This window comes from Thamnophis elegans, chromosome 7 (genome assembly GCF_009769535.1).
Source record: "Thamnophis elegans isolate rThaEle1 chromosome 7, rThaEle1.pri, whole genome shotgun sequence".
Lineage (NCBI taxonomy): Eukaryota > Metazoa > Chordata > Lepidosauria > Squamata > Colubridae > Thamnophis > Thamnophis elegans.
The window spans coordinates 38,503,023-38,528,742 of NC_045547.1; the positions used below are offsets into that span (position 1 = coordinate 38,503,023).

A 25,720-nucleotide genomic window follows, 5' to 3' on the forward strand; every position below is an offset into this window, starting at 1 on the left:
TAAAGCAAATTAATAATGATCCATTGTGCATTTTTCTCCAGTTCTTTCATAGTAACCTTCTGCCTTTCATTGATGTCACTCTAATCCTCCATATGTAAGTCATCATGCGATTAAAAAGAAGTAAGCCTGTGTTCCTAATGATTTACTCTAAAGAAAGTATTTCATTGCAATGCTATGTCAATGTTTTTTTGGAGAAAGTAGTTTAGCCATAGTGCTTAAGGCACCAGGCTAGAAACCAGGAGCCTGTGAATTCAAATGTTCCCTTAGCTATGAAAGCCAGCTGGGTGACTTTGGGCCAGTCATTTTCCATCAGCCCACCCAACCTCACAGAATTGTTGTTGTGGAGAAAATAGGAGGAAAAAGTTGTGTTGGATATTTGTAAAAATAGTAAATATGGGATACAATTAAATAAATAAATCATCAGACAACAATTTATTATCAATGTATAAGAAATCAAGAAGACATCATGTATCTTTGTCTTATTCCCTGCTATTGAATCTTTTGCTATGCATTCCATGCAGCATGCTTACTTTAATAATATATCACTTTTGTAGCATTCAGTATTTCGTTTTCACATTAATGGAAAACATTATATAATTTCAGACAGTTTATTTTATCACGATTGCTTTAAGTTTGCAAATGTACTATTAAACTTTATCATATTCATGTATTTCTCAATGATCTTTTGAAAAAAAAAATACTTTAGACTCCCTGCCCAGAATAAAGTTGCATTATAGACCTTAAAAGTTGCTCACTATCACTTCTCAGTGTTTCAGTTTGAATAGTGCTGTATAATTTTTGAATGTATTCTTATGTTTTTCCTGTTTTAGTGAATAATCAGCAACACCCATAGAAACTCATTGCTTTGATCAGAGTGATGAAAGCAGCATTGCAATATAGTGCTGCAAATTCTATCCCTTTGTGGGTGGGGTGTAGCGTCAGTTCTGCTCTGGACATCAGCCTGAGTTTCTAAACGTTAAAATAATATTTAGTTCTCCGAGACAATGTAACATGCCAGCCCTTGTATTTTGGAGTTAAGGATGAAGCTCATTCTGGGGTGGTTGGAGATGTTGGAAAAAAAGGTTCAGCTTGATTTCGACAAGGTTATTTCAGCACCCGTATCAGTGTGCGAGCTTGGAAAATCACGAGGGCAGCGGAATGGTTTCCTTTAGAGTGCCGTATTTTTAGAATCCGTTCTCCAAGGACCCAGAAGAGCGAAACGTCAAGTACCGTCTGTGGGGATGGGGCGGCCGTCATGCCTGGAAAGATGCATCTGACACGTGGCCAGAGTCACTTGGGGAAACTCCGCAACTGACAAGCGAAGAGAAGCTGAGATGAGGCGCTGCCGCCTTGCCTTGCGGAAGGGGAGAGAGGGGGAGAAGGAAGACGGGGGCGATTCTCGCCGTCAGCGCGGACTGAGGGTCACCATCACCCGCTCTCCCACCCGTCCGCTCGCCTCCACCCTCCTCGGACCAGACTCAAACGCGGCCCGACGACAGCTCCGCCCCTCCGCCAGACAGCGCGGAGCCCCACCTCCGCCAGCCTAAAGCGGAGGAGAGGAGGCCGGGCGGCGCGCCTTCCTTTCGCGGCTTAGGCCGCCCCCTTCTTTCCTTCCCTGTCTCCCCGCCCTACTCCTGGCGGCGCCTTTCCCTGCTTGTCAAGGAGCGGCGGAACGAGTCGGGCCGGAGCCAGAGGGAGGCAGGGCGGGGGTAGCCCGTGATTTGGAGATGGCTCAGGGGAGGCCGCGCTGAGGCTGGAGTCGTCGCTCCCTGGAGGGACGTGACCTCTGCTGCGATGCTGAGGAGGATTTTACAGAGGGTGAGAAGGGGGCAGCGGTGGCGGCGCGCCGGTCTCCCTGTTGCAGCGCCTGGGTTGGCTGCCTGAGGCGCCGCGGCACTTCCTGCGGCCGGCCCAGCACCCGAGTGGGCGCTTTGACACCCAGCTGCCTGCCTGACTTTCCTCAGGCCTCTGGGGCTGGCCGCTCCCTCCCTTCCCAGCGAGCAGCAGCTCTTGCGACTACCCGGCTTTCTGGCCCCGGGTGCCTTCTCCGTTAGGCCCCCTTTCCCCCTGAATCTTCGTGGCCGAGGGTGGGAGAGAAGCCTGGGAGCAATGGGATCTTTCGGGGAGGGGAAGGCTAGACTAGTGCCGAAGGAGAAGCGTGGAGCTGCGGAGGGAGGGCGGGCGACCTTAGGCTTCGCGTGGGATCGTCCCTGAGTTGGAGCTGGAGAGGCGGGAGAAGTTGTGGGACTCCATCTTGGATAGGGGAAAACGGGGAGAGGGAAATGAAGATGGGAACGGACAGACTTTTTTGCCTGTCGAGGATGCGGACTCTGAACGTTGCTCCAAGGCCTGGCAGAGTTAACTGCGGTTGGGCTGTTTCTGTTGAGGGTGTTGGCCTTTCCCGCATTTTTAGATTCACTTGTTTGATGAGAGTGGTGGCTATATAAATTAGACAGACAAGACTTCATTCAACACAGCAGCGGATCAGAGCTCTGCACAATTGTAGGCGCTGTTGGACATTTGATTCACATAACTTCTGGTATTGCACCTCTTCCCTGAGATGTTCTTTTTCAGATACACATTGACACTAATGACAAAACAGAAGTACCTTTAACAACAGATGGATTTTGTTTAAAGTCCTTTTGCTGCTGTATTGAACTATGCATTGGGGAAGGCAAAAAGAGGGGGGCAAATAAAAGATAAGGAATGCTGTAAATTTTCATACAGAATGGAAGGTGGAGTGGATGGAAGTTGTGAAATTGTATATGTAAACAATGCCTAGGAGCTGTATTGTTATAGTTGGACTTCTGGGAATATAGAAGAACTCAGATGTGTGGATACTCATGGTCTCTGTCTTGTCCCTTAAAAAGTTACACAGCTGAAACGCTTCCTTACCAAATAATTAGAACATCAGTTTTTGAAATTCTGTAAGTATGTACTCTATTCAATAGGGAACATTTATAGGCATCCTTAGAAAGCCATGTGGATGGAGTGCAAGTTGTAACTTCACAACACAAACCCTAATTTACATGAGTTTCAATGTCTGATGCAAGTATATAAATATAAAATTTGCTTGTTAAGTCATAATGCAAGTTTTGTCGGTTACACCCTTTCTCCTTTTAACTTTCTCTACTTATGGATCCCTATGTGAAGATTCTTCGATAATCCAGTGAGAAAGAAGTTACTTCTGTTGTGTAACTATTCTCCTTCTTTTTCTGAGAACTGCCAATGCAGATGGCATGATTCATATTGCTGTGTATTTCCAGAATATGAGCTTGTACTAGGATTCTTTAACTCGGATTATATGCACTTTGCATCTTATTATCATTTGTCATCTACTGTCTTACCATCATTGATAAACATTGACAGGCAAGAAATGTCACAGAAGAATGTGCATGTAAGATCTTATAATTTGACTTTTTGGTCATCTGTAGATTCATAAATCCAAGCAGAAGAATATATATTGTATTTCTATGCTGTCAAATATCTTCCTGGTGAATCATATTTGCACCTGTAATGTAACTGTTCTTGGTGCTTATACTTGTCTTATTTTTCCACATCTTGATAACTGTTTCATTTGAATATATATATATATATCAGCACAAATAAAAAAACATATATATATATATATATATATATATATATATATATATATATATATATATATATAAATATGTTTTTTTATTTGTGCTGATAAATAAATAAAGGGAGACTAGTATAGATCTATTTCAGGCTATTTAGCTCTCATCAGCTAGCCATACCCTTACTGGGATTCGAAGGGTATGGCTAGCTGATGAGAGCTAAATAGCTTGAAATAGATCGAAATAGAAATAGCTTGAAATAGATCTATACTAGTCTCCCTTTATTTATTTATCAGCACAAATAAAAAACACAAATATAACAAAGGCAACAGTAAAAATATTGGGTTTCTGTTGTGATGGACTCTTGTGACGAGCCGATTGACAGATGATGGAAGCAGTTAGCTTCCTCCCATAATTGGGGCTTACCAGGGGTTGTGACTCTACATATACATATACACTATTCCATATATAGTAATTGGTGAGTTTACTCACTCTCTTAATAAGTCTGGTAACCTACGGTACTAATAAAATCACTCATGCAATACAGATAGTCCTCACTACCATTTTCTGTGACCATTCGAAGTTACAGTGGTGCTGAATGAGGAAACTAATGGACAGTCCTTGAAGTTGTAGCCTACAGAGTCCCTGTAGTAATCTGATCGCAATTCAGGCATTTGGCAATCAGCCTGCAATTATGATAGTTACAGTATCTCATGGTCATCCCATGTGCAACCTTTGCTGACGGCTTCTGACAAGCAAAGTCAATGGGAAACTGGCAGAAGATCACAAATAGTGATTACATGATGTCATGTCTAATGGCTGTGACAATTCGCCTAATGACTGCAACTGGAACTGCTGTCATAAGTCAATGAGGTCACAGGATATCGCACTTAGCAGCAGAGTTCCTGATCCCATCTTTATCCAAGGATTACCTATAACATAAAAAAAAGTTTCTATCATAAAATTTAATGCAATGTGTACTTATACTACCTAGATATTTTAATGTACATTTCCTGGCTGCCTGTACTAAAGATAAGGTTCCAATGGCAATTTCTTTCATAATGGTATTTTTAGTTAAAGAATCTTTGATAGTAGAGCTAGAAAAGTTCTGTACTAGTGACATTGAAGAATTGTTATTACAAAATAATATTCAGGAGAAGGTCCTATTGCATATTCATACTCTGTTTGGGTATTGAATTTAAGATTAAGAAAGGATTATTTCTCTTCTGATAGTGTAAAAACAAGACACAGTCAACAAAGGAACAAAATTACTTTTTGTAATTCAGAACGTATTTTAATATTGTTGTCTAAAATGAGATTTTCCACTTTTGCAGCCACTTTGTGACTAATAAGTCATGGTGGCACAGAATTGCAGGCTAACTCTTCCCACAGCCAGGAGTTCAATCCTGATCTGCTCAAGGTTGACTCAGCCTTTCATCCTTCCAAGGTTGGTAAAATGAGGACCCAGATTGTTGAGAGCAATATGCTGAAATTGAGAGAGTGCTGTAAAAGACTATGAGTAGTATATACACCTACGTTCTACTACTTGATTGGCAATACAGATATTGCATTCCCATAAGTATTAATAATGTAAATTTATTAAAAATGGGATGAAGTTATTTTGACAAGACCTGCTTATTCATTCATTTAATTATCAAGTAATTTATGAAGCCAACCTACTCCATGGCAAATCTAGGTGGCATACAATATTTAAGAATAAATTAAATTAGAAGATTAAAAAGAAAAAACAACAAGAGAAAACAAAGAGACTATATGGAGGTTCAAAACAATACATTCTGTTACACAAAGCATTTCTCCAGTCTGGGTGTCAGCCACCCTATTCCATGTCATGGGGGAAAAGTGGTTTAAAGGTTTTTTTTTAAAAAAATATAGGTCAGATTAGAAGCTTTGAGAGGTTATTCCATAGGGCAAATAGAGTGATAGAGAAGGCCTACTTGTTGAGTCCAGTCAGATAGCAGTAGACTTATATACCGCTTCATAGGCCTTTCAGGCCTCTCTAAGCGGTTTACAGAGAGTCAGCATATTGCCCCCAACAATCTGGGTCCTCATTTTACCCACCTCGGAAGGATGGAAGGCTGAGTCAACCCTGAGCCGGTGAGATTTGAACCGCTGACCTGCTGATCTAGCAGTAGCCTGCAGTGCTGCATTTAACCACTGCGCCACCTTGGATCTTGACATAGTTTAATCAATGGGACCTAAAGTATATGAACAGTCTGAACAAGAGGGGCAGAACGTACAAGAGATGATTCCTCTTAGCAGTCTGAACAAAAAATGTTCTTGACAAATCTGTGCTGATTTTAGTAATTACTGCATTGTTTTCAAGGGGCTTACAAATTAATCTTGTTGTGATCTGTTCTAAATTTCCCAGATGGTGTTTTGACAGATCTTCTTGAATCCCCTCTTCCCACCTTTTGAAGTTAGGGGCAATATTTTCTTTTATTTAGTCATCTGGCAAATCAACTATTCTCCAGGATTTCTAGAAGATAATACATAAAAGTTGAAACCATCAGCAAATTCATTTGAGTCTGAAGATGTAAATCTTTTGAAACTAAATATGCATTCCTTGACATATTTCTATGACTCAAGCTTCAATCCTGAGCTTTCATCTTTTTCTTCATATTTACATGGTAAAATATAATCTTGTTGAGGGAGGCTTGGTCTTCACATCTTCATAGGACTTTATTGGTGATTTCTGCTGACCTCCATTTTCTCGTTAGACTTCTTTATAATTGTACTTTTAGTTTTTTCTTTTAAAAGTAGTCGTTTTCTTATTCATTAAAATAAAACTTTCTTGAAGATTCAGATACACATTTTATCTTATAGATATTCCTCTACTTACAGATAGGGTACGCTCTGAAAGGCTATTCAAAGTCCAGTTTGTTTATAAGACCAAACAAGCGTAAAAAATATGAATAGTGGAGTTCTTACCTTACATAAGTGACAGTGAGCGGTATATGTGCAGATCAGCAAACAGTGAACAGAAGGCAGGGGAAAATCCCATACATATATAGTGCACAGTAAACTACCCCTTTCCTACCTTCTCCCCCAACTTCTGGGACCTAGTTGGGAGTTGTGAACATTTGTTTATATTGATGAAAGTTCATAAGAGTAATTTTAAAGTTTGTAGGTCAGCTTTATTTTCTGTTGATTGCTAAAATATAGACTGTATTGTATCCGAGAATGTATCACAAATTGAGTGGATAGGTGGAAGATTTGAAGGTTGATTTTTTTTAAAGTTCAGTTTTTAATATATGCAACTTGGAATATTTAGATAAGCAGTAGTCAAAGAAAGTTGTTGTCTTAAACCTATGATTCACACTGCATAGTATATCTGTACATTCACATCACATATAGAATTATTCTGTAGGGAAAATATATATGAAGAGAAGCAGTTATTGGTAATGATTATTTTTGTTTTTTGCTTTCTTTAAATAAAATTTTAGCAACTCTACCTCAAGAAAGTTATTTTATTTGGCTTCTTCTATAAGAATTATCTGTTGCTACATTCCTAATCATAGAATAAATTTGGGAATAATTTTATTGCTGACAGTAGTGCCCAGAGCAAGGCAATTTGACAGTAATAATATATTACATTTTCTCTTTTTTTCAGACTCCAGGCAGGGTTGGATCTCAGAGCTCTGAGTCGGATTCATCTGCAGCCCCTGGAAATGCAGTGGATATCAACAATGAGAGTACTTCAGAGGTACTATATTGCAAGAATATATGAATTTATTTCAGAATGTAATTCAAATAGTTTTGTAATCTTACAATATTGCATAAATATTGATTTGTATGGCATTTAATTCTGCATTTGACATACTTCCTTTGTAATTAGTTTTTGGCAGATTAAGTGTGAAAGCTAGAAGTAGAAGAAACCAAAATGAAATACCATTTTACATAACAGATATCAGAAATTTTGTATGTTTTCACCATAAAATGTATCTGTCTTCTGGTCTGAATTAATGCAAAATGTCTGGAAACTATATAGATTTGCTAGAATAAATAAAATTAAATAAATCTGAGCCCGATTGCCGAGGTTAATGGCATATATAGCAAAAAATAGAGATACCCATTATGATACATGGGATGATATTCTAGAAGAAAATAATTGCTCTTTGAAATAAATAATCTGACCATTGATAACAATGTTGCCAAAAACACATCTGCTTTTCCCGTCTGCTTATAACAGTAGTGAAAAAAATAATATTTTAATTAATTTGCTTCACAAAAGCAATCACCTGAGAAACATCTCACCTTGAAGTATTAGTGTAACCATGGCTCTGAAAGACTCAGCTTCTTCAGAAACTATCTCTGAAGGTATATTTGTGTTTGCCTCCATAGCCATTTCACTAGTAGACTTCATTTTTATATTACCTACTGTACTTTCAGAGTATAAGATGCACCTCCCCCCCCTAAAAAGCGTGAAAGTGTGGGCATGTCTTATACACTGAATGTAGCCTCACCCACCCACCAGCCCCAATCCTTTGGCCTCTGCCTCCCAGCAATTTACCTCCTTGCAGCAAACGGGCTTGGGAGGCTGCAATAAGATATAATAATCCCTACAGCCTGAAACAGCTGATGATCTGGAGAAATTGAAAGTGAAACTTGCTGTTTGCTCCACATGGCAAATTGCTGGGAGGCAGATTTTTTTTTTCTTGTGCTAATCAGGCTGTTTGCTGCAAGGAGGTCAGTCAATAACTATAAATGCCTATAGAATGCTCAAGTTATTAGACTTATTTTTTAAAGACTGCTTTATTATTGTTCTAGATAGCTTAACAAAATGAAGGAGCTTTTTAAAATAAATGCTTGATCTGAAGAGGCCCAGTGCTATTGTATCTTGTTTTAAATAGCAGAGAATAACTATACTTCCAGAAAGCACATCAGTTTCAACAGCATCTGTATAAGTATAGTCTGAAATGTAATAGTACAAAGTGCAAATTGTCTGTACTGTTTGCTGTTTGTTGCAAGGAGGCAAATTGCTGGGAGGCAGATATTTTTCCCTTGTTTTCCTTACCAAAAGCTAGGTGTGTCTTATACTTCAGAGCGCCTTATGCTCCGAAAAATACTATTTATTTTACTTATTATTTACTCTAAATTGATTTCAGACGTTGTTGTCCATAGAAAGGAAGGATTTTTCCATTGTATTTTTGTTCCATAATAAGTTGTTTGACAATAATAATAATAATCTTCATCATTGTCATCATTACTACAAGCTAATGCCATGAAAGTTAAGATATCCACTGACAATCCTAACTGCCGACTTTGCAACAACAAAGTCGAAATTGTTTCACATTTAATATGTGAATGAAACAGAATTGCACAAACTGAGTACAAAGCTAGACACAACCGAGTTGCTAAATTAATCCATTGATCATTATGTAAAAAATACGACTTACTTATATCCAAAAAGTCATGGGAGCACAAGGTGGAAAAAGTTACCGAAAATGAGAAGGTCTTGTGGAATTTTTGAATACAGACAGACCATCATTTGGAACACAACACACCAGATATCACGGTTGTAGAGAGCCGAAGTGTACAGTTTATTGATATCGCTGTACCAGGAGATGCCAGAGTCGAAGAAAAAGAACTAGAAAAAAAATGAAATATTGCGACCTGGCCATCAAAACTACATGGCTGTGGATGAAACATGTAACAGTGATACCCATTGTCATCGGGGCACTTGGTACCATTCCAAGAATTTTACAAAACACATCAAGAAATTGCAGCTTCCTGCAATAACACCAGCGGAACTGCAAAAAACTGTGCTACTAGGAACATCATATATTTTATGAAGATATTGGTTGATACCTAGGAAGCTGGCAGCAACCCGTATCAACCATTAGCATCAGTCAGTTGTACTTGTGATGCATTTTTGAAAGTTCAGTTGACTTGAGTTTCATGTTTAATGAATACAGTATTATTATTCTTAATAATAATAATAATAATAATCTTAATCTTTAATCTTTAATCTTTAATCTTTAATCTTTAATCTTTAATCTTTAATCTTTAATCTTTAATCTTTAATCTTTAATCTTTAATCTTTAATCTTTAATCTTTAATCTTTAATCTTTAATCTTTAATCTTTAATCTTTAATCTTTAATCTTTAATCTTTAATCTTTAATCTTTAATCTTTAATCTTTAATCTTTCTTTAATCTTTAATCTTAATCTTAATCTTAATCTTAATCTTAATCTTAATCTTAATCTTAATCTTAATCTTAATCTTAATCTTTAATCTTAATCTTAATCTTTATTACGGTTACAGACCAGCAATAGACAAAATTATCACTTTACAATAGTGTCAAAAGATATTACTACTACTACTACTACTACTACTACTAAATAATTTTAATAGTAATAAAATATATGGTATCAAACAGTATGGCTCTTACCCTTGGCCACGTGATGGGATGGCATGTAAGTATGAGCGTAAATATAGATTCTCTAAAAATTATTATCTACAAGAAATTGGTGCAGTAAACATCTTGAATTTTGTAATCAAATTTTCTTCGTGGCTTTTGCAGCTGCACAGAATTTTACTACTGGACGTGCAATAGCCGGGTTTGAGTCCCAGAGGTTGATAGTCTACATAAAAATTGTCTGTCCCCCCCCCCCCCCCCCGGTAATCTCTCTAATAAGGGGAGAATATATATTGACCTAAAAACTCTGTATAACTCTCAGTGCAATAAAACGTGTGATATCTTTGACTTCTCCTTTACCTCTTATATACATACTAGTTCCGCTAATAGGGTCTTGTTATACCTGCATTGGTGGAATGCTGAGGGGAGGATGTTAAATCTGGCTCTGAAGAATGCTATTCTATATTTCAGGAAAATCAGGTCGTTTAAATCTTGATGGTTCCCACATCCTGTTTAATTCTGTTCCTACTGTGGAGAGGCATCCTATTTATTTCTGAATGGAATTTCATGTCTTTTATTCTATTAATGACTACGTGCTTAACTTGGTCAAACCTAGGGATGTTAAAAATGCCAAGGAGAGCCCATAAGAGCCCAGCTGGTGATCTATCACCTGTTTCCAGGTGGAGGGGAAGTTATCTGTCAATGCTAAAGAGTCCCTCTAGGAAGAAATGAATTTTTAGCCAATAAATAATCATCAACCAATCAAGGAGAGAAGCAACCTGGAACTCTCAGTTGGATTGTCAAACTGTTTTTTTTAAATAATTTTTTTTTAATTTTCAAAACAAACATACAAATCCTCCTTCTTTACATATTGTAGAAAGTGTATCAGTTGGTTACAAAAGGCTTTTGTGCATCTCTTCCACTGTCATCAAATATAATTCATATTAATTCTAATATCTTAACTCAGATATTTATTATATTTATCAGATATTTATTATATTTATTAGATATTTATTATACCTCCAGTTTTTTTTGACTATAATTATTTAAACATCCTTCATCATAAAATATACCAAGATTTAATACATAACCACATGCTGGCATTTCATTTACTTAGTTATAAAATCCTCCATTAACATTAAATCCTCATATCCTGTTTTAGCTAAACATCCATAATATTTAATACCAAAATTTTCTAATCCTCCATGATATAATTTAACATTATCCTTTCTTTATTTAATTATATCCTATATCATAACATTTCCCCCCCTATTAAAACTTAGCTGTGTCTAATTTTGTTCTTTTTTATTGTTATTGTTATTAATAACCTTTATATATAGTCCAAAAATATTTCTAACCTTCCCTTCACGGGTAACATTCAATATTCATATCCAATTTTACTTATCATAACAGCTCAACATTGTATACATTACTATCATTATCAATTTTTATTTAACTATACCTATTATCACTGAATTTAACTAAGTTTAGCTAATTTTAAATTATACTCTTCCATCTATCAACCTGTACCTCTCCAATAGCAAAACAATCTTGTCTTCTGCCATTTGTGGATCCAGTCCTCCAAACATCTTCTTAAACAAATCTGTATGGACTCCTTTTTGCAACTCATTGTTTATAGTATCTCTCATATAATATTGACGCCCTCATTCTGTTTCCTTTTTCAGCTTGTCTTTAATTCTCAGCAGTGTTATCAAATATTTTGTGAATAGTATTTCATAGTCCATAAATTCTTTAATGCTTTCTTCTTCTATGTCCTGTCTTTTGAAATAAATTTTCTCTCCATTTAATTCCTCTTCCAATATTCCACTCTTTCCTCCCTCAGAAATAAACCAATTGCCACGAATATCAACAGGCTCAATCTCTTTATATTTGTCTTCCATTTCAATTGTTTGAATTTCAATCTTCTTATTTTGTGTTTGAAGAACATCCTCAGTTTTTTCATCACATTTCGTTGCCAAATGCACCAAATAATCCAATTTTCTCTTAATTCTTTCCTCTGTATCCAACACTCTCTGCAGAGCTAAGAGTACTTCTCGGAGAGAGGCCATGTTTATACGCAGTTGTATTTTTTCTTAGAAGCTCAACAAGATTGAAACACTCACTCGCAAACTCTCTGCAAGCGAAAACAAACTTCAAAGGGACAGCTGTAAAATCTTATCAGATCTTAAGCCAAACAGCCAAGCAATAAAAGCTTAGAATGTCGAAGTCAAAACAATCCATCTGTAGCTTACAGAGAGTCACAAAGAAATGTTAGAAGGATAATCCATCCATTTGAAAAAGTTTTGCTTAGAATCAATCCATGTAAATAGCATTTAAAAAGTAAGATAACCACTGTCCAGAACCATTACAAAAATCAAATTCGCCGCTAAGTTCTTCTATTCTTTGATTTAAATTAGTTTTTAGATTTTATAGGCAGTTTGTTTTTTTTAAACAATAAAAGTTTCTCACCAGCTAGAAACACTTTCTCTTCCACATCGTTCTGTTCCTTTCTGATGCCGCCCAGACTTTGTCAGTCTTGACAGACTGGAATTTTTATTACCAGCAGAAGACTTTCCCTTGCTTTTTTTAGAGATTTTGCAATATCCCCGAGATCAGCAATATGTAATCTTCCGTTCACCATCTCTTCGGGATGATTTAGGTTCGTTGGAACCCCCCAGCAATAAAAGTGTTGACTGTGATCTCAGAGTTTTGAGATCGCACGTCTTCTCGTACGGCTTCGGCCCCTCCTCTCGAACTGTTGTTTTGAGGTTCAATGTATACTTTACTGTTGTGACTCAGCAGACGTCTCCTGTGAGTCTTTTCGGGATACAGGTTTAACAATGCAGCTGGGGCTCGTTAGTGGGTCTTCTGGTGATAAAAGGACGGATGGTGCCACGCCCTGGTTGCAAGAGTCAACGTTCATTCGTGTGTTTCAACATTCATTGATCATCGGTCGTGGTTTATTTGAAAGACACTTGGAGAAGTGATTGGCTTTCTGTAACCCTGATTCAAGGAGACACTTGGAGAAGTGCATTGCTTTGTAAGAGTTTTTGTTTGGTATTCTGTTATCTCGTCAGAGACTTTATTTATGTTTATTTTTGGGCTCGCAGCCAGTCTGAGCCGAGAACTGATAAAGTGAATTCCTTTTAAGTTTGTCTGCCTGTTGTCTGTTAACGAGCGGAGAAGGAGGGGACAGAACACTTTACCATCTTATAAAATTTATAAGATTGTAAGTTTACCTTCTAAACAATATAGATACAAATAATTGTAAAATTATCCAGAAATTTATTTTTAATAATTTGATGAAGAATAGCTAACATCATTTTTTCTTGTTTTGCATGTCTCTTGGCATCTGTCTTAAATAGTTTTTAGATTAATTAAGAAAATTTAAAAATATTCAAAACATTAGGAAACATTAATATTATTTGAAATGGTGGTATTCATTATACTGTATATCTACTATATTTAGTTTACTTACCATTTTACATTATTACCTAAAGCAACTTTTTCAAGAAGGTGTTTCCTATCCAATGTGTATAAAAAGAGAAACAGCATTTATAATGTGTGAATAGTACCATAATGAAAATATTGGGATAGAAAAAAAAAGAAGACAGATGCTTCATAAACTGCCTTGTTTGGTTCTGGGATGCTGCTACTTTCTGGTTGCTTGTGGCAGGCATGAACGATCAAATCCAGAAGTGCAGAGTTCAAACTAGTACCAATTCCATAGGCATCTTCCCATTTTGGCCTGGGAAAGACTAGATAAAGGCTTAAAGATACTTCATTTTTCAGATAAAATTGGTCTCCAAGAGCTTGATTTTAATTTTAGCTTTTCTGAAAAGTATCTATGATAGGAACATACAGTATAAGGTGATAGTTGTATAAAAGTTACATATGGAAACATTTCCTTTAAGCATTAAAATGAAGTATAATTAATGAATATAAATATTATGGTTTACATTGGTTGCCTTTATGTATTGAGGGTTTTAATTTGTTTTGAATTCTATTTTAAGGTACAAATCTCCAAAATTAAATAATATGTTTAGTTTAGTTTAGTTTAGTTTAGTTTATTTGGATTTATAGGCCGCCCTTTTCCCTGAGGGGACTCAGGGCGGCTTACAATCATTAGGGGGGGGGGGGGTGAAATTCAAAACAAACAATATGTGCACAAAATAAATAAGGTAATAAAAAACACAACTTGCATTCAACATTCACACTCGGGTGGGGCAAATCGAAGACATCCCCAGGCCTGTTGGGATAGCCAGGTCTTAAGGGCTGCGCGGAAGGCCTGGACGGTGGTGAGGGTGCGTATCTCGACGGGGAGATCGTTCCACAGGGTCGGAAATAAACTTTAGTGAAGGGAGAGGAACTTAATTCTGTATTACTTTTTAATCATACTACAGAAACAAAAACCCTCTCACTATATTTGAGCCGATTATCCCTCTTGAAGATTGGTTTATTTCTCCATCTTTGTAGTCTTCTGTTTATGTTAATAAAAATACATTGATGGGAGACCAATTAAACATTTTCATATTTCAAATGTAATTATGATTTATCTTATAAAATTATTTACTTGTGCCAAATTGACTTGCAATCTTTATAAAAAATAAAATGGTAAAAATCCAGTATTTAGCATTATATATCTTATTTGATTACTTCTGTCTCATTTTTTAATAAATACATTGGAAAAAAAGAGACTAGTAGAGTTGCTATATTAGTCATTCATTACTTTACTATGGAATGTAAAGTTTGATACTGTTTAGTTCATTATTCCCTATAAGTGCATATAGGATTATAGCTTTAATTGTGATTTTCAGTTGTCAGAGTGTAGAGCAGTGATGGCGAGCCTTTTAGAGACCGAGTGCCAAACTGCAACCCAAACCCCAGTTATTTATCGCAAAGTGCCAACATGGCAATTTAAACTGAATAATGAGGTTTTACTACCCAAAATAAACAAGTTTAGTTAGTTGTTCTAAGAATGTGATAAATGCACTTTTATGGCCCTTCTTTCTTTTTACTTTTGAAATATTATGTTTGTAAAAAAGAAAAACTTTTGTAATATCATTTCTCTCTTTCTCTCCCTTTCTTTCTTTCCCCCTCTCTCTTTCCCTCCCCCCTTTCTTTTCCTCCCTTTCCCTCTCTTTCTCTCTCTCTCTGCTGGTTTCACTTTCCCTCTCTTTTTCCCTCTCTTTCTCCCCCATGTCTTTCCCCTCTCTTTCTCCTTCCCTCCCTCTCTCTTTCCCTTCCTCTGTCTCTTACTGTCCCTCTCTCTGCCTCTGTTTCTCTCTCTCTATTCCCCCTCTCTCTTTTTCCTTCCTTTTCTCTCTCTGTTTCTCTCTTTACCTCCTTCCCCCTCTCTCTTTCTCCCCCCCTCTCTTCGTCTCTCTGTGTGTCTCTCTCTCTCACCCCAATAAAGCCAGTGAACTCTTCTTAGAAGGCTCTACTCAGGCAATTGGAGAACAAACTGAGCTTTTGAGAGCGACTGCAAACTTAGGAGAAGGAAAGCAAGCTGAGTCTCTCTCTCTGTCTCTCTCATATATATACACACACACACACACACACATGCACACACCAGTGGTGGGATTCAAACAACCCAGCTGGTCATTAAGTCATTAGGTCATCAGTGGTCATGTGACTGGGTGGGGGCTGAAAATTTGCAGGGGTTGATTTGAAAGGCACTCTGCACATAATCCGAGACAATCCTGCCACCAGAAAGGAACACACCAAGGGGAGCAAGCACAGGGCGAGAAAGTGGGCAGCAAGGGATACGTTATTGCTGCAGAGATAGAGAGTGGTGTGCAAGATCCCTCTAGTCTCAGTCTCTCTCTCTCTCTCTCTCTCTCTCTCTCTCTCTCTCTCTCTCTCTCTCACACACACACACACACACACACACACACACACACAAACACACACATCTTTGCAATTAGATCTCGTCAATGCACAGGTTATTTGATTGTGTATCTGTAATTTTTGAAAGAAGGCAAGCAAATTACAACTACCAGAGGTAATTGGGGGTGAAAAAAGAGAAAGGCCAGGGAGGGTTTTTCTAAATAGAAGGAAAGGAGCGGGGACCATTCACAAACAGGCCCCTGGTATCAACTTAAATGTGAGGCGCGAAATGAAACTGCATCCACCAATCAGAGCCCTGTTCTGCCCATCGCTTGTTTTGGTGCATGTCTGGCAGCGTTTTGTCTGTGCTGGGGTGATGGTGTGTGTGCCCACACACAGGGCTCTGCGTGCCATCTGTGGCCCACGTGCCATAGGTTCGCCACCATGGGTGCAGAGCATCATTTCTATGAACTGGCTTAACCTCCAAGGAGAGAATAATTTTATTTTTGTGGCATTCCGCAAACTTGTAAAGCAGGGTCTCCAACCCTCTACCATTTGTATGAAACTCTCCCCTCTTCCTCCCCCTGACCGGGCTGCCAAGCCAGAAAGGTTCTGTTGTAAAGGCTTTTTTTGGAGACCCTTTCACAATTTCATTCAGAGTCAATAATGTAAGGCTGATACTTATTTTAATGCTATATTATACTATTATGTACACATAAATGTGAAATCACATTTGACAGTTCTTTAGCTGGTGTTTGTCTTTGTATACATCGAGTTATTTCCACGAACTTAGGATAATATAATGAATCAGCATAGTTTTTGTGTAGATCTAATCAGCGGGCCCATTTGATAATGACAGATAAAAATTTTGCCATTCTAAGTGCTGTACAAGATTTTTGGTATGACATCCAGTGTACCGATAATCACTGGGAGCCATTACGACTGGTTTATGCTATAATCTTTCCATTTTTATTTTCAAATCTTGATACTTTGTGATTTTTCTCAATTTTATTTACCTGTTATTCTATTATCTCCTAGTATTGGATCAATTATCCACATTCTTTTCAGCCACAGTTAAATCTGTGCTTTGTGCCAAGACTATATTAATTTTATTATAATTTTTATTTTATTTTGTTTTATTTTATGTAGTGAAAATAGCCTACAGTTTTACTGGTTTGAAGCAACACACTAGTACATCTTTTTTAGTACATTACAGTTACTCATATCATTCATTAATGCATAACTTTTACCATTTATTTCTTTTACATTAATTGCAATCTTCTGTATGCCAAGCAATACCAAATAGTAATATATATTGGCATCTGCTAATCATTCATTTTGGTAAGACTTTTATATAATGGTGGTTAATAAGATAGAAATGTGTATACTAGGTTACTAGCCTTTATTACCTGTACATGCTTTACCTGTACAGCCTTTATTACCTGTACATGCTTTACCTGCAGCATCCTCTGATAATGGTAAGGACAATATTGATCAGTTTGAAATATTTTGGCTGGTATGAAGTGAGTCACTTCCACTTGATGGAGGGAATGACAAGGTATCCTAGAAATTGTTTAATATTATGTACAATGATTAATATTTTATTTACTTTGTCTCCAAGCTAAAGTTGTAAATGAAATTCAAAATCTAAATCTAAATTATAATTCTGGTTTAAGACAGCACTTTTGTATGTAATATTAACTAAATGATCAGGCAATGTACCTCAGAAAGTTTTCTCATTTTGACAGAATGTGTTAGAATTCTCTATTATTGTACATGTAGATCAAGCAATTTTGTTAGTAACTTTGCTGAGTAGTTCAAATCCAATGCTGGCATTTGTTGTTGTAATTAATTACATTAGAAAATGAAATAGCATTTAAGGCTTCTCTAAAGAAAATTTAATCACAACTCCTTCTATACAATTAATATGGTAGCATTCATTTTCATTCCACTAAATTAGATTGATATATAGTTTTCTAATTACCTGTTAATATATAAAAGAGCCAACAGTTAAATATGATTATTGTTACATTTTTTTGTGCTTCATTTTTCAGGGATTTATTTGTCCTCTTTGTATGAAATCTCATGGATCAGCTGAAGAACTTTTTAAGCACTATGAAGCAGTTCATGATTCTGGTATTGATACAAGTCATGCAGGAGAATCTAACATGACCCTCAAAAGGTACTTATAAATACTGGTTTATTTCTTTTTATTATATATTGAATAATAATTGATTTGTAACTGCATTTTAATCACTAATTAATCTGAATATTAGATGATATTGTGAAATATATTACTTTATAGCAGAAAAATACATTCAATGAAAACAAAGTCACTAATAGTAAAAACTTTTATTTTTAAACTATATCGATTGAACAGTATCTTGGTTTAGATTTACCTTAGATTTGTTTCATGAAGACAGTTAAATCTTTTTTGTTTTGCTAGGCCCCAGAATTGTTTTAATTTATAGAAATAAAAATGCATTAATGTTTTGATATTACCAAAATATTAATTTCATTAAATTATTTAAATATATTATTATTTACAGAAATAAGTTGAATTTCATGGCAGTGATTTTTAAGACATTTAAATACATATATTTCCTTCTTTTTAATATGGATTATATTCAGTGATGACATAACTTTATTGAGGCAAGAAGTTCAAGACCTGCAAGCTTCGCTTAAGGTTGGGAAAATGTATTCAGCTTTTTATTTCAATTTACAAAGAACATCATGATTGTTAGCAAAGTCCCAAGTTCACACCATTCTTTTAACTGACTTTCTACAGGAAGAACGATGGTATTCTGAAGAGTTGAAGAAAGAATTAGAAAAAGTTCATGGGCAGAAGCAGCAAGTAATTATTTTAAAATATTTGAAGCAAGCTTTCCACAAGCCATTTTTAATCAACCGTGAAATGAAGATTATTACCTATTTTGTAAGGCACGTGGCCTGACTTAGTTCTAATTGTGCTAATCTTCTTTGTAAGGGAGCGTGATGGCTCAGTGGTTGAAGATGCTGAGCTTGTCAGCTGAAAAGCTGACAGCCCAGGTTTGAGACCTGAGTGCTGTGTGACGGGGTGAGCTCCCGTTACTTGCACCAGCTCCTGCCCACCTGGCAGTTCAAAAGCATACAAATGTGAGTAGATAAATGGGTACCCCTTCAGTGGGAATGTAATAGCATTCTGTGCGCCTTGGCATATATCATGCTGGCCATATGATCACAGAAATGTCTTTGAACAACGTTGGCTCCCTTGGCTAAAAACAGAGATGAGCGCCCTGTAGAGTCAGATGCAAGTGGACAGGGGAAACCTTTATCTTTACTTTTTAGCTTCTTTGTATTAATTGCTAATACAGTGAAATGATTTTTTTTTAAAAAAAATTAACTTTAAAAACAGATTTGTTAATGTAAACTCCTATTGGGATGTCATAATGAAAATTGTTTGGTGAGGAAAACACATGCAATTCATTCCTAGGTGTGATTTATTACATATTTTCATTTATTTTAATGGATTTAGTCTGAAATAGCAGCATTGTGAATTATAGCTTCAAACACATGATGGATCCTTATTTAAAGCTAGTTAATAGAGGATCTATCACTCTTGATAATGTGCTCAAGTACAGGAATTCTCAATCATAAAACTTGGTTTAAGATCCTTATATATTTTCTATTATAATTATGCAAATGGTTATAAAATGGTAACACAAAGTGCAGACTCATAATTTCTTCCTTCCTTCCTTCCTTCCTTCCTTCCTTCCTTCCTTCCTTCCCTCCCTCCCTCCCTCCCTCCCTCCCTCCCTCTTTCTTTCTTTCTTTCTTTCTTTCTTTCTTTTTCCTCCCTCCCTTCTTCCCTCTCTCCCTCTTTCTGTCTTTCTGTTTCTTCCTGCCTTCCTAATTTCCTTAGGAATCCAAACCTGATGGTCTGGCAACTGCTGCCTCTACAGGTGACAAACTTAAAAAAAAATAGTTTCATGAAACATAATTATCCAGACAAGTGATCAGTATCTCTCATTAAATTTCTGTTTATCCATAAAATAATTTATTGATTGATTGTAAATACTTCAATTTAAAATGCAGTCTTTAAATAATTTAAAATGTTGAAGATTCTTTTTCATGTAGTAATTCATGAAGCAATTCTATTTTATAGAAGAAAAATAATCTTTTTATTGAACAAATTTGATCTTACTGTTTATCTGTTGTAGAAGTTATTTCTGTTTTAATTGAGGTTGTTAAAATTTTCAGTGTCCCGTTTACTGAGTACTAGAATCACAATTGCTATTTTATTAGATTAAATAATTGTAAAGCAGTTGCTGCATCATAATTTATATATAGTTGTTTTTCTTAGTGTTTATTCTGTTTGGCTGCAGGATCCAGTTGCTTTTGTGTTGTGCTAGTTCATACAGCAAAGCTTTCAGTGCATGATGTAACAAGGCTTTTATTTCTTTCTCAGTTGCTGCAGAGCTTGATACTGATTATGGCTGAGAAAGAATGATTGACCCAAGGTCGCACAATTCTGGTCATTCCCTTTAGAGCCCTACAAAAAGATATAACAGCTAATATCTTACCAAATTGCCTGGTTTACAGAAGGCTTCTTGAGACTCTCCCACCTCATGAGAGATATGAGGTGTGGATGAGATGATAGGTCTTCTATATATTCCCCATTTTGCGGAATAATCTCCCCTCAAAAGTACCTTATGTGCAATCTTCATTTTGCTGTCATCCTGGAAATTAGTTAAACCTGTTTTATTTCAGCGAAGTTTTGACCTCAATTGATTAGGGAAACCAATTTTGGCTGTGATTATTATCATTTGATTGTTTTGCTAATGTGTTTCCTTTTCCTTACTATATACTATCAAAATTAGGATGAGCTCTAAGTAGTGATAAATAAAGCAGGCAGGACAGAATTCAGGAAATCGTGGTTAAAAAAGAGAAATTTTCATCTATCTTTGTTTTTATAAAATACTTTTGTCTGTATTTGTTTTTATAAAATATTATTTTAGTTTCATTTTGTAATCATACTTTTTTATTTTAGAATTGGAATCTTTAGAACAGCAATTAGAAGACAGTCAAGTAGAAAAATTTAATATCAAACAAATGAAAGACTTATTTGAACAAAAAGCAGCACAACTGGCCACTGAGATTGTGGGTAAGTTGTCCATACTTATTGCACAATACAGTGTCGTTGTCTTGTTTAAATTGAAGGAACGCCTTTTTAAAAGAACGCCTTTCTCTACAACAGAACTTAAAGCCAAATATGATGAAGAAACAAGCCTTCGAGAACTTGCAGAACAAAAAGTGACTAATTTGACACAAGAGTTACAGAAGCAAAAAGGTGTATGTGAAGATTTAAACACAGAGCTGGTAATTCTTGTGGTCATGTTTTATCATGCCTTGTCTAATTGGAAAGGGATTATTCCTACAGCTTGATCATTTTAATTACAGATCTTTAAAAAACAAGTTATTTATTTTTATAGTGATCTATTTCTGGTACAAAATAAAAAACCATCTTCTATGCTACAATAATGGATGTTTTTTTCTAAGCTAAAAATAAATACTTTAATTTGAAATATCCTTGGTTTTCCATTCATTGTCATTTTTTTCCTGGTTATCATGGCAATAGTAGCTTGCCGTCACTTGACAATTATTTATCCATTCTCATTCTTAATTATTGCTGTTCTTTTAGAGTTAATTTGAAATATTTGCTTTTATAAATTTATAAACTTCTGCACATTTTATAAATTTCAAAGAGCATTCCTACTAATGAAAATATTTTAAAATACAGAAATTAAATATAAGGACTGTATAGAGATTTACATTCTAAGATTCTTGGCAGGATTACAAATATATATTAAATACCCAGAATAAAAAATAAAATGTCTACAGTATATAATATATGTAATTGCTAAGAGTCAACATCAACTTAAAGATACATAATCAAACATGGATTATACATAAAAAACAATCAAAATCATACCGACATGTAAGATAAAAATGGAGGAAAAAAAATGAAGTTAAAAAAGCCCTCCAGAAGAGGGCAACCTTCAGTTGCTTCCACTGGGGCAAACATACAGGAGAAGTATATGTTCCATAACATACAGTCGATGCTGTAGAGTAATAGAACAAATATTTTCTCCCATCTTCAGTGCTTCTAATTTCATAAGAGTAAGTGATTAACTATAACTTTTCTTTGATTGTAACTTTTGGACAGGTTAATTCTAATTGCAAGATATCTTAACCCACATAAGACTTTCTAGATCAAATCAGCACTTTAAATTGAACCGGAAACCTGTTAGTAACCAATCTAGGTTTGCAGCACAGTTATAAAGTGGACTACTGTTTTGCATCAATGGGAATTTTTGAATAGTCCTGAAAGGAAAGTCTATGTAAAGTTCCTTTACAGTTCTCCAGTTTGTCTTGCAATAATCCATGTGACCTGGATTATTTATGACCTTTGCTCTATGTAAGACTTTCATTAGTGCACCAGTCAAAGCTGGACAAGGAGCCCTTTGATTCCATAATGTGTTTTTGAGTGCTCATGGGCAAATTGAATAGCTATTCAGGACACTTTTAAGTCTAATGTCTCTTTTCACTAGTTTGTGTAGCAGCTATGGAATTCTAGGAAAAGACGCAACTATTTCAAGGATTTTTCAATGTGGTTTATGCATAGTCTTATGGTTTTCAAAAGTTATTGTGCCTTCAATGTCTGTTAACCCTATGATTAATTAATCATTAATTATTAATTAATCAATAGTTGAAAATATTGATGTTGAATGTCTCTAAGTAGTTAAAGTGTATTTAGCTGCATAGTATTTTAACAAAATAAGTTCAAGATTTTTTTAAAAAATAGCAGAAAGCTAAGAAAAATATACTGGAACTGCAACATAGAGGTATTTCAGTTATATTTGAGTATACTGTAACATTTTTTATGAAATTAAGTAGCTTTAAGACTGGAGTATGGAATATGGAAAATATATTCACACGCACACAGGCACACACACAAACAAATTGGTTTTACACTGTAATTTTATAAACCATATTGAAAATATAATTTCATTCTAAACTTTGTAATACTGATTTTTATATTGCTGTTTTCTAAAGCTTCAAAGACCCGGGGTAGAAGATGTTGCAGTTCTAAAGAAGGAATTAGTCCAAGTTCAAACATTGATGGATAAGATGACTTTGGAATGTGAGAAAGAATCTGAGAAACTGAAAGATGAATGCAATCATTTGAGAGCAGAATATACAAATGCAGAGGTAATTAATCTAGTCAAAACATTTGAATATGAACCATACTTTTATAATTTAATGTGATTGTATTAGTAGAAAGCTGTATGATGAAAATGTGTCATTTATTGGTGGTGCAATGCAACTCTTTTTGCTGCAAGTTAACTCTCTTTCCCATTTGGAAATTCTCTAGTTACATAATTATAAAAGAAATTATCTTAGATGTTCTCTAGACAGTTTCAGTTCAGTTTAGTTCTTGTTCACTTTTTTATTCGTTAATCAAACCTCTACCAGTTAGAAGATGGGCATGTCATGCTTATAAAAATTTGTCTTAGAACTCACTTATCTTACTCAATTAATATTTTGTTTTGAAGTTCTGAAGCCATGTCAAAATTCACATAAAATAGTTTTGCATATTAAAATTCATTTTTGTGTTATGTCAGACAGTTCTGTAATGATAAAATAATTGATAAAATAATTGTAAGGTGATATTTTATAGCTCTATATAGCTATATATATATAAAAATAATATTACATTAAGTAAAATTAGATATTTTTAGTTACTTCTCTCAAACATTTATTTCCTGGAAACATCGCATATAAGCTCTAATAAGAAGTCCTTGTGTATAATTTTGTGATAGGAAATTAATATGAAAATATTGCATATTAATTATGCCACTGTCTTTGAAATATATTTAATCAAGTTTTCCAAACATGATATTCTATTCATTAAGACAGATTTGTAGATTTTTGAAAATGATAAATAACTGTGGGATATATTTTCTTACTACTTTATCATTTATAAATAAAAGTAAAATATATTTCAGAGATATATTACAATTGTGTAATTCAATTGTAATATATCTTCTTATTTGTAAATCCTACAAGTAGTCCTTGACTTATGACCATTCATACAGTGACCAAAATTATGATGACATTCAAAAATATCACTTAGAATTGGTTCTCACGACTGTCACAGTATCCCCTTGCCATGTGATCAAAATTTGGGTGCTTGCTGGTGGTTGCAGCATGCTGGGTCACACGTGTACCATTTGCAACTTTCGCAGCTGCTTTCTGACAAGTAAACTCAGTGGGGAAAACCAAATTTGCTTAATGACTGTGATTCATTTAATGATCATGGTGATTCGCTTAATGACCACAGCAAAAAAGCTTATAAAATCAGGTAAATTGCCTTACATAGCAGTGGATATTCTGGTCCCAGTTGTCATAAGTTGAGAACTATCTGTATTGAGTTCAGCAGTGTTTATTCCAGTAATTACATACTATATTACATTGCATTGTTGTACCCTGATGCAAAGTGTAACTTGATTAAATTATAATCCTGCTTGATATTCTTGATTGGGTTGTTAGGGTACATAAAATCCTTAAATAAGTCAACTTTCTAGATTTTGAGTTCTGCATACATTGTCTTATTTATTCAGTATTTTTAACATATTATTTTTGTTTTTCATGGACACGTCATTAGATTGTGCCTAATTGGCTGCTTCCTTTTGCCTTTTTGTGCAAAACAGAGATTTTCATTAACTGTTATTGCCAAATAAGTCAAAGTGGTTATATTCACTTACTGTAAACTTTAAAAGAAAATCACTGGGCTTACAAAGCATACTAAGTCAGAATCAATCTACATTCTGCTTAAATGCAGCATGTAGACCCAGTCAGTGCAGTATTAATCTCTTTATTTGGCTTAATGGTTCTTAACTACTTCTCAACTCTGTTTAAGATACATTGTGCGTTTCCAAACCTGTGAGGAAATGGAAACATAGAAGTGACAACTCCAGAAGTTCTTGTTGAAAAAATTAAAGGATTGGGTCTCTGATAGCTAATTTTCAGATTCTAAGAAAGAACATTCATCAGAAGAAAGTAACTGTCACTACTGTAAAAAGTGGCAGAAGAAGCAACTCTAGGAACAAGTCCATGGATGAGAATATCTGCAGGAAGCAGTAGAAATTGGATATATTCTGCATCATTGGAACCATTAAGGATTAGTCTCAGATTTAGGAGCTGAAAAAATCTGACCGGACTGAGCCTTAGCTTGCTTCACATGAAAAGAATGATACCTGAGGCAGCCTTCTCTAGGAGATGCTATAATTTGTATTCCTGTGGTAGGCAGAGGATGGGAAAACCTTTCTATCTCTGATTGCAGGTTTAGTCATTTACAAAACAAATATTTTCTGATTGAAAATGCAAAGCAACACTTGTATATTTTTCTTCTTTTGATCATATAACTTTCATGTAGAATCTGCTGAGAATTGTGATTTTGTCTACATTGGCTTTAAAATCACTGACGTCCGTCCCAATTATATGTGCATGTTTTATCAGCATCACGCTACTGATTTAAGTGATCCATGAACATTCTGTCTAATGTTGAAATAACATTTATCATTGTTTTCTTTTTCATTCACCCATCATTTTTTTTGGGCTGCTTTCTGTGGAGGTCTTTAAATTTGAGGTAATACTCTAACCTTTACACCTCTTTTCAAAGGTAACTACAAACAAATAACAAACCAGATAAGAACTAATTTGTGCATGTATTTACAAGCCACCAATCCTTTTTTTGCACTTATTTTACAAACTATTTTCACAATTAAATTAGCCAGATTTCCAGTGACTATATGTGATTGGTATCAGTATCTATATTTTGTCTGTTCTTAATGAATTTGCAACAAAACATTCTGATCTACTCTTTTGG

The 25,720-nt window shown here is 35.3% G+C and overlaps 1 protein-coding gene across 1 annotated transcript in view; it reads left to right on the forward strand.

Annotated features, from left to right (window-relative positions):
- The first annotated feature begins 1,535 nt into the window (after positions 1-1,535).
- EEA1 (early endosome antigen 1) overlaps positions 1,536-25,720 on the forward strand; it is a 65,811-nt gene continuing 41,626 nt past the window's right edge. The window contains exons 1-9 of the mRNA XM_032220646.1: positions 1,536-1,818; positions 7,213-7,305; positions 17,844-17,971; positions 18,421-18,475; positions 18,578-18,643; positions 19,691-19,730; positions 20,819-20,932; positions 21,026-21,147; positions 22,885-23,040. Of these exons, the coding sequence (XP_032076537.1) occupies positions 1,795-1,818; positions 7,213-7,305; positions 17,844-17,971; positions 18,421-18,475; positions 18,578-18,643; positions 19,691-19,730; positions 20,819-20,932; positions 21,026-21,147; positions 22,885-23,040 (798 nt within the window). The 5' untranslated portion in view covers positions 1,536-1,794. The remainder of the gene's footprint in view (positions 1,819-7,212; positions 7,306-17,843; positions 17,972-18,420; positions 18,476-18,577; positions 18,644-19,690; positions 19,731-20,818; positions 20,933-21,025; positions 21,148-22,884; positions 23,041-25,720) is intronic.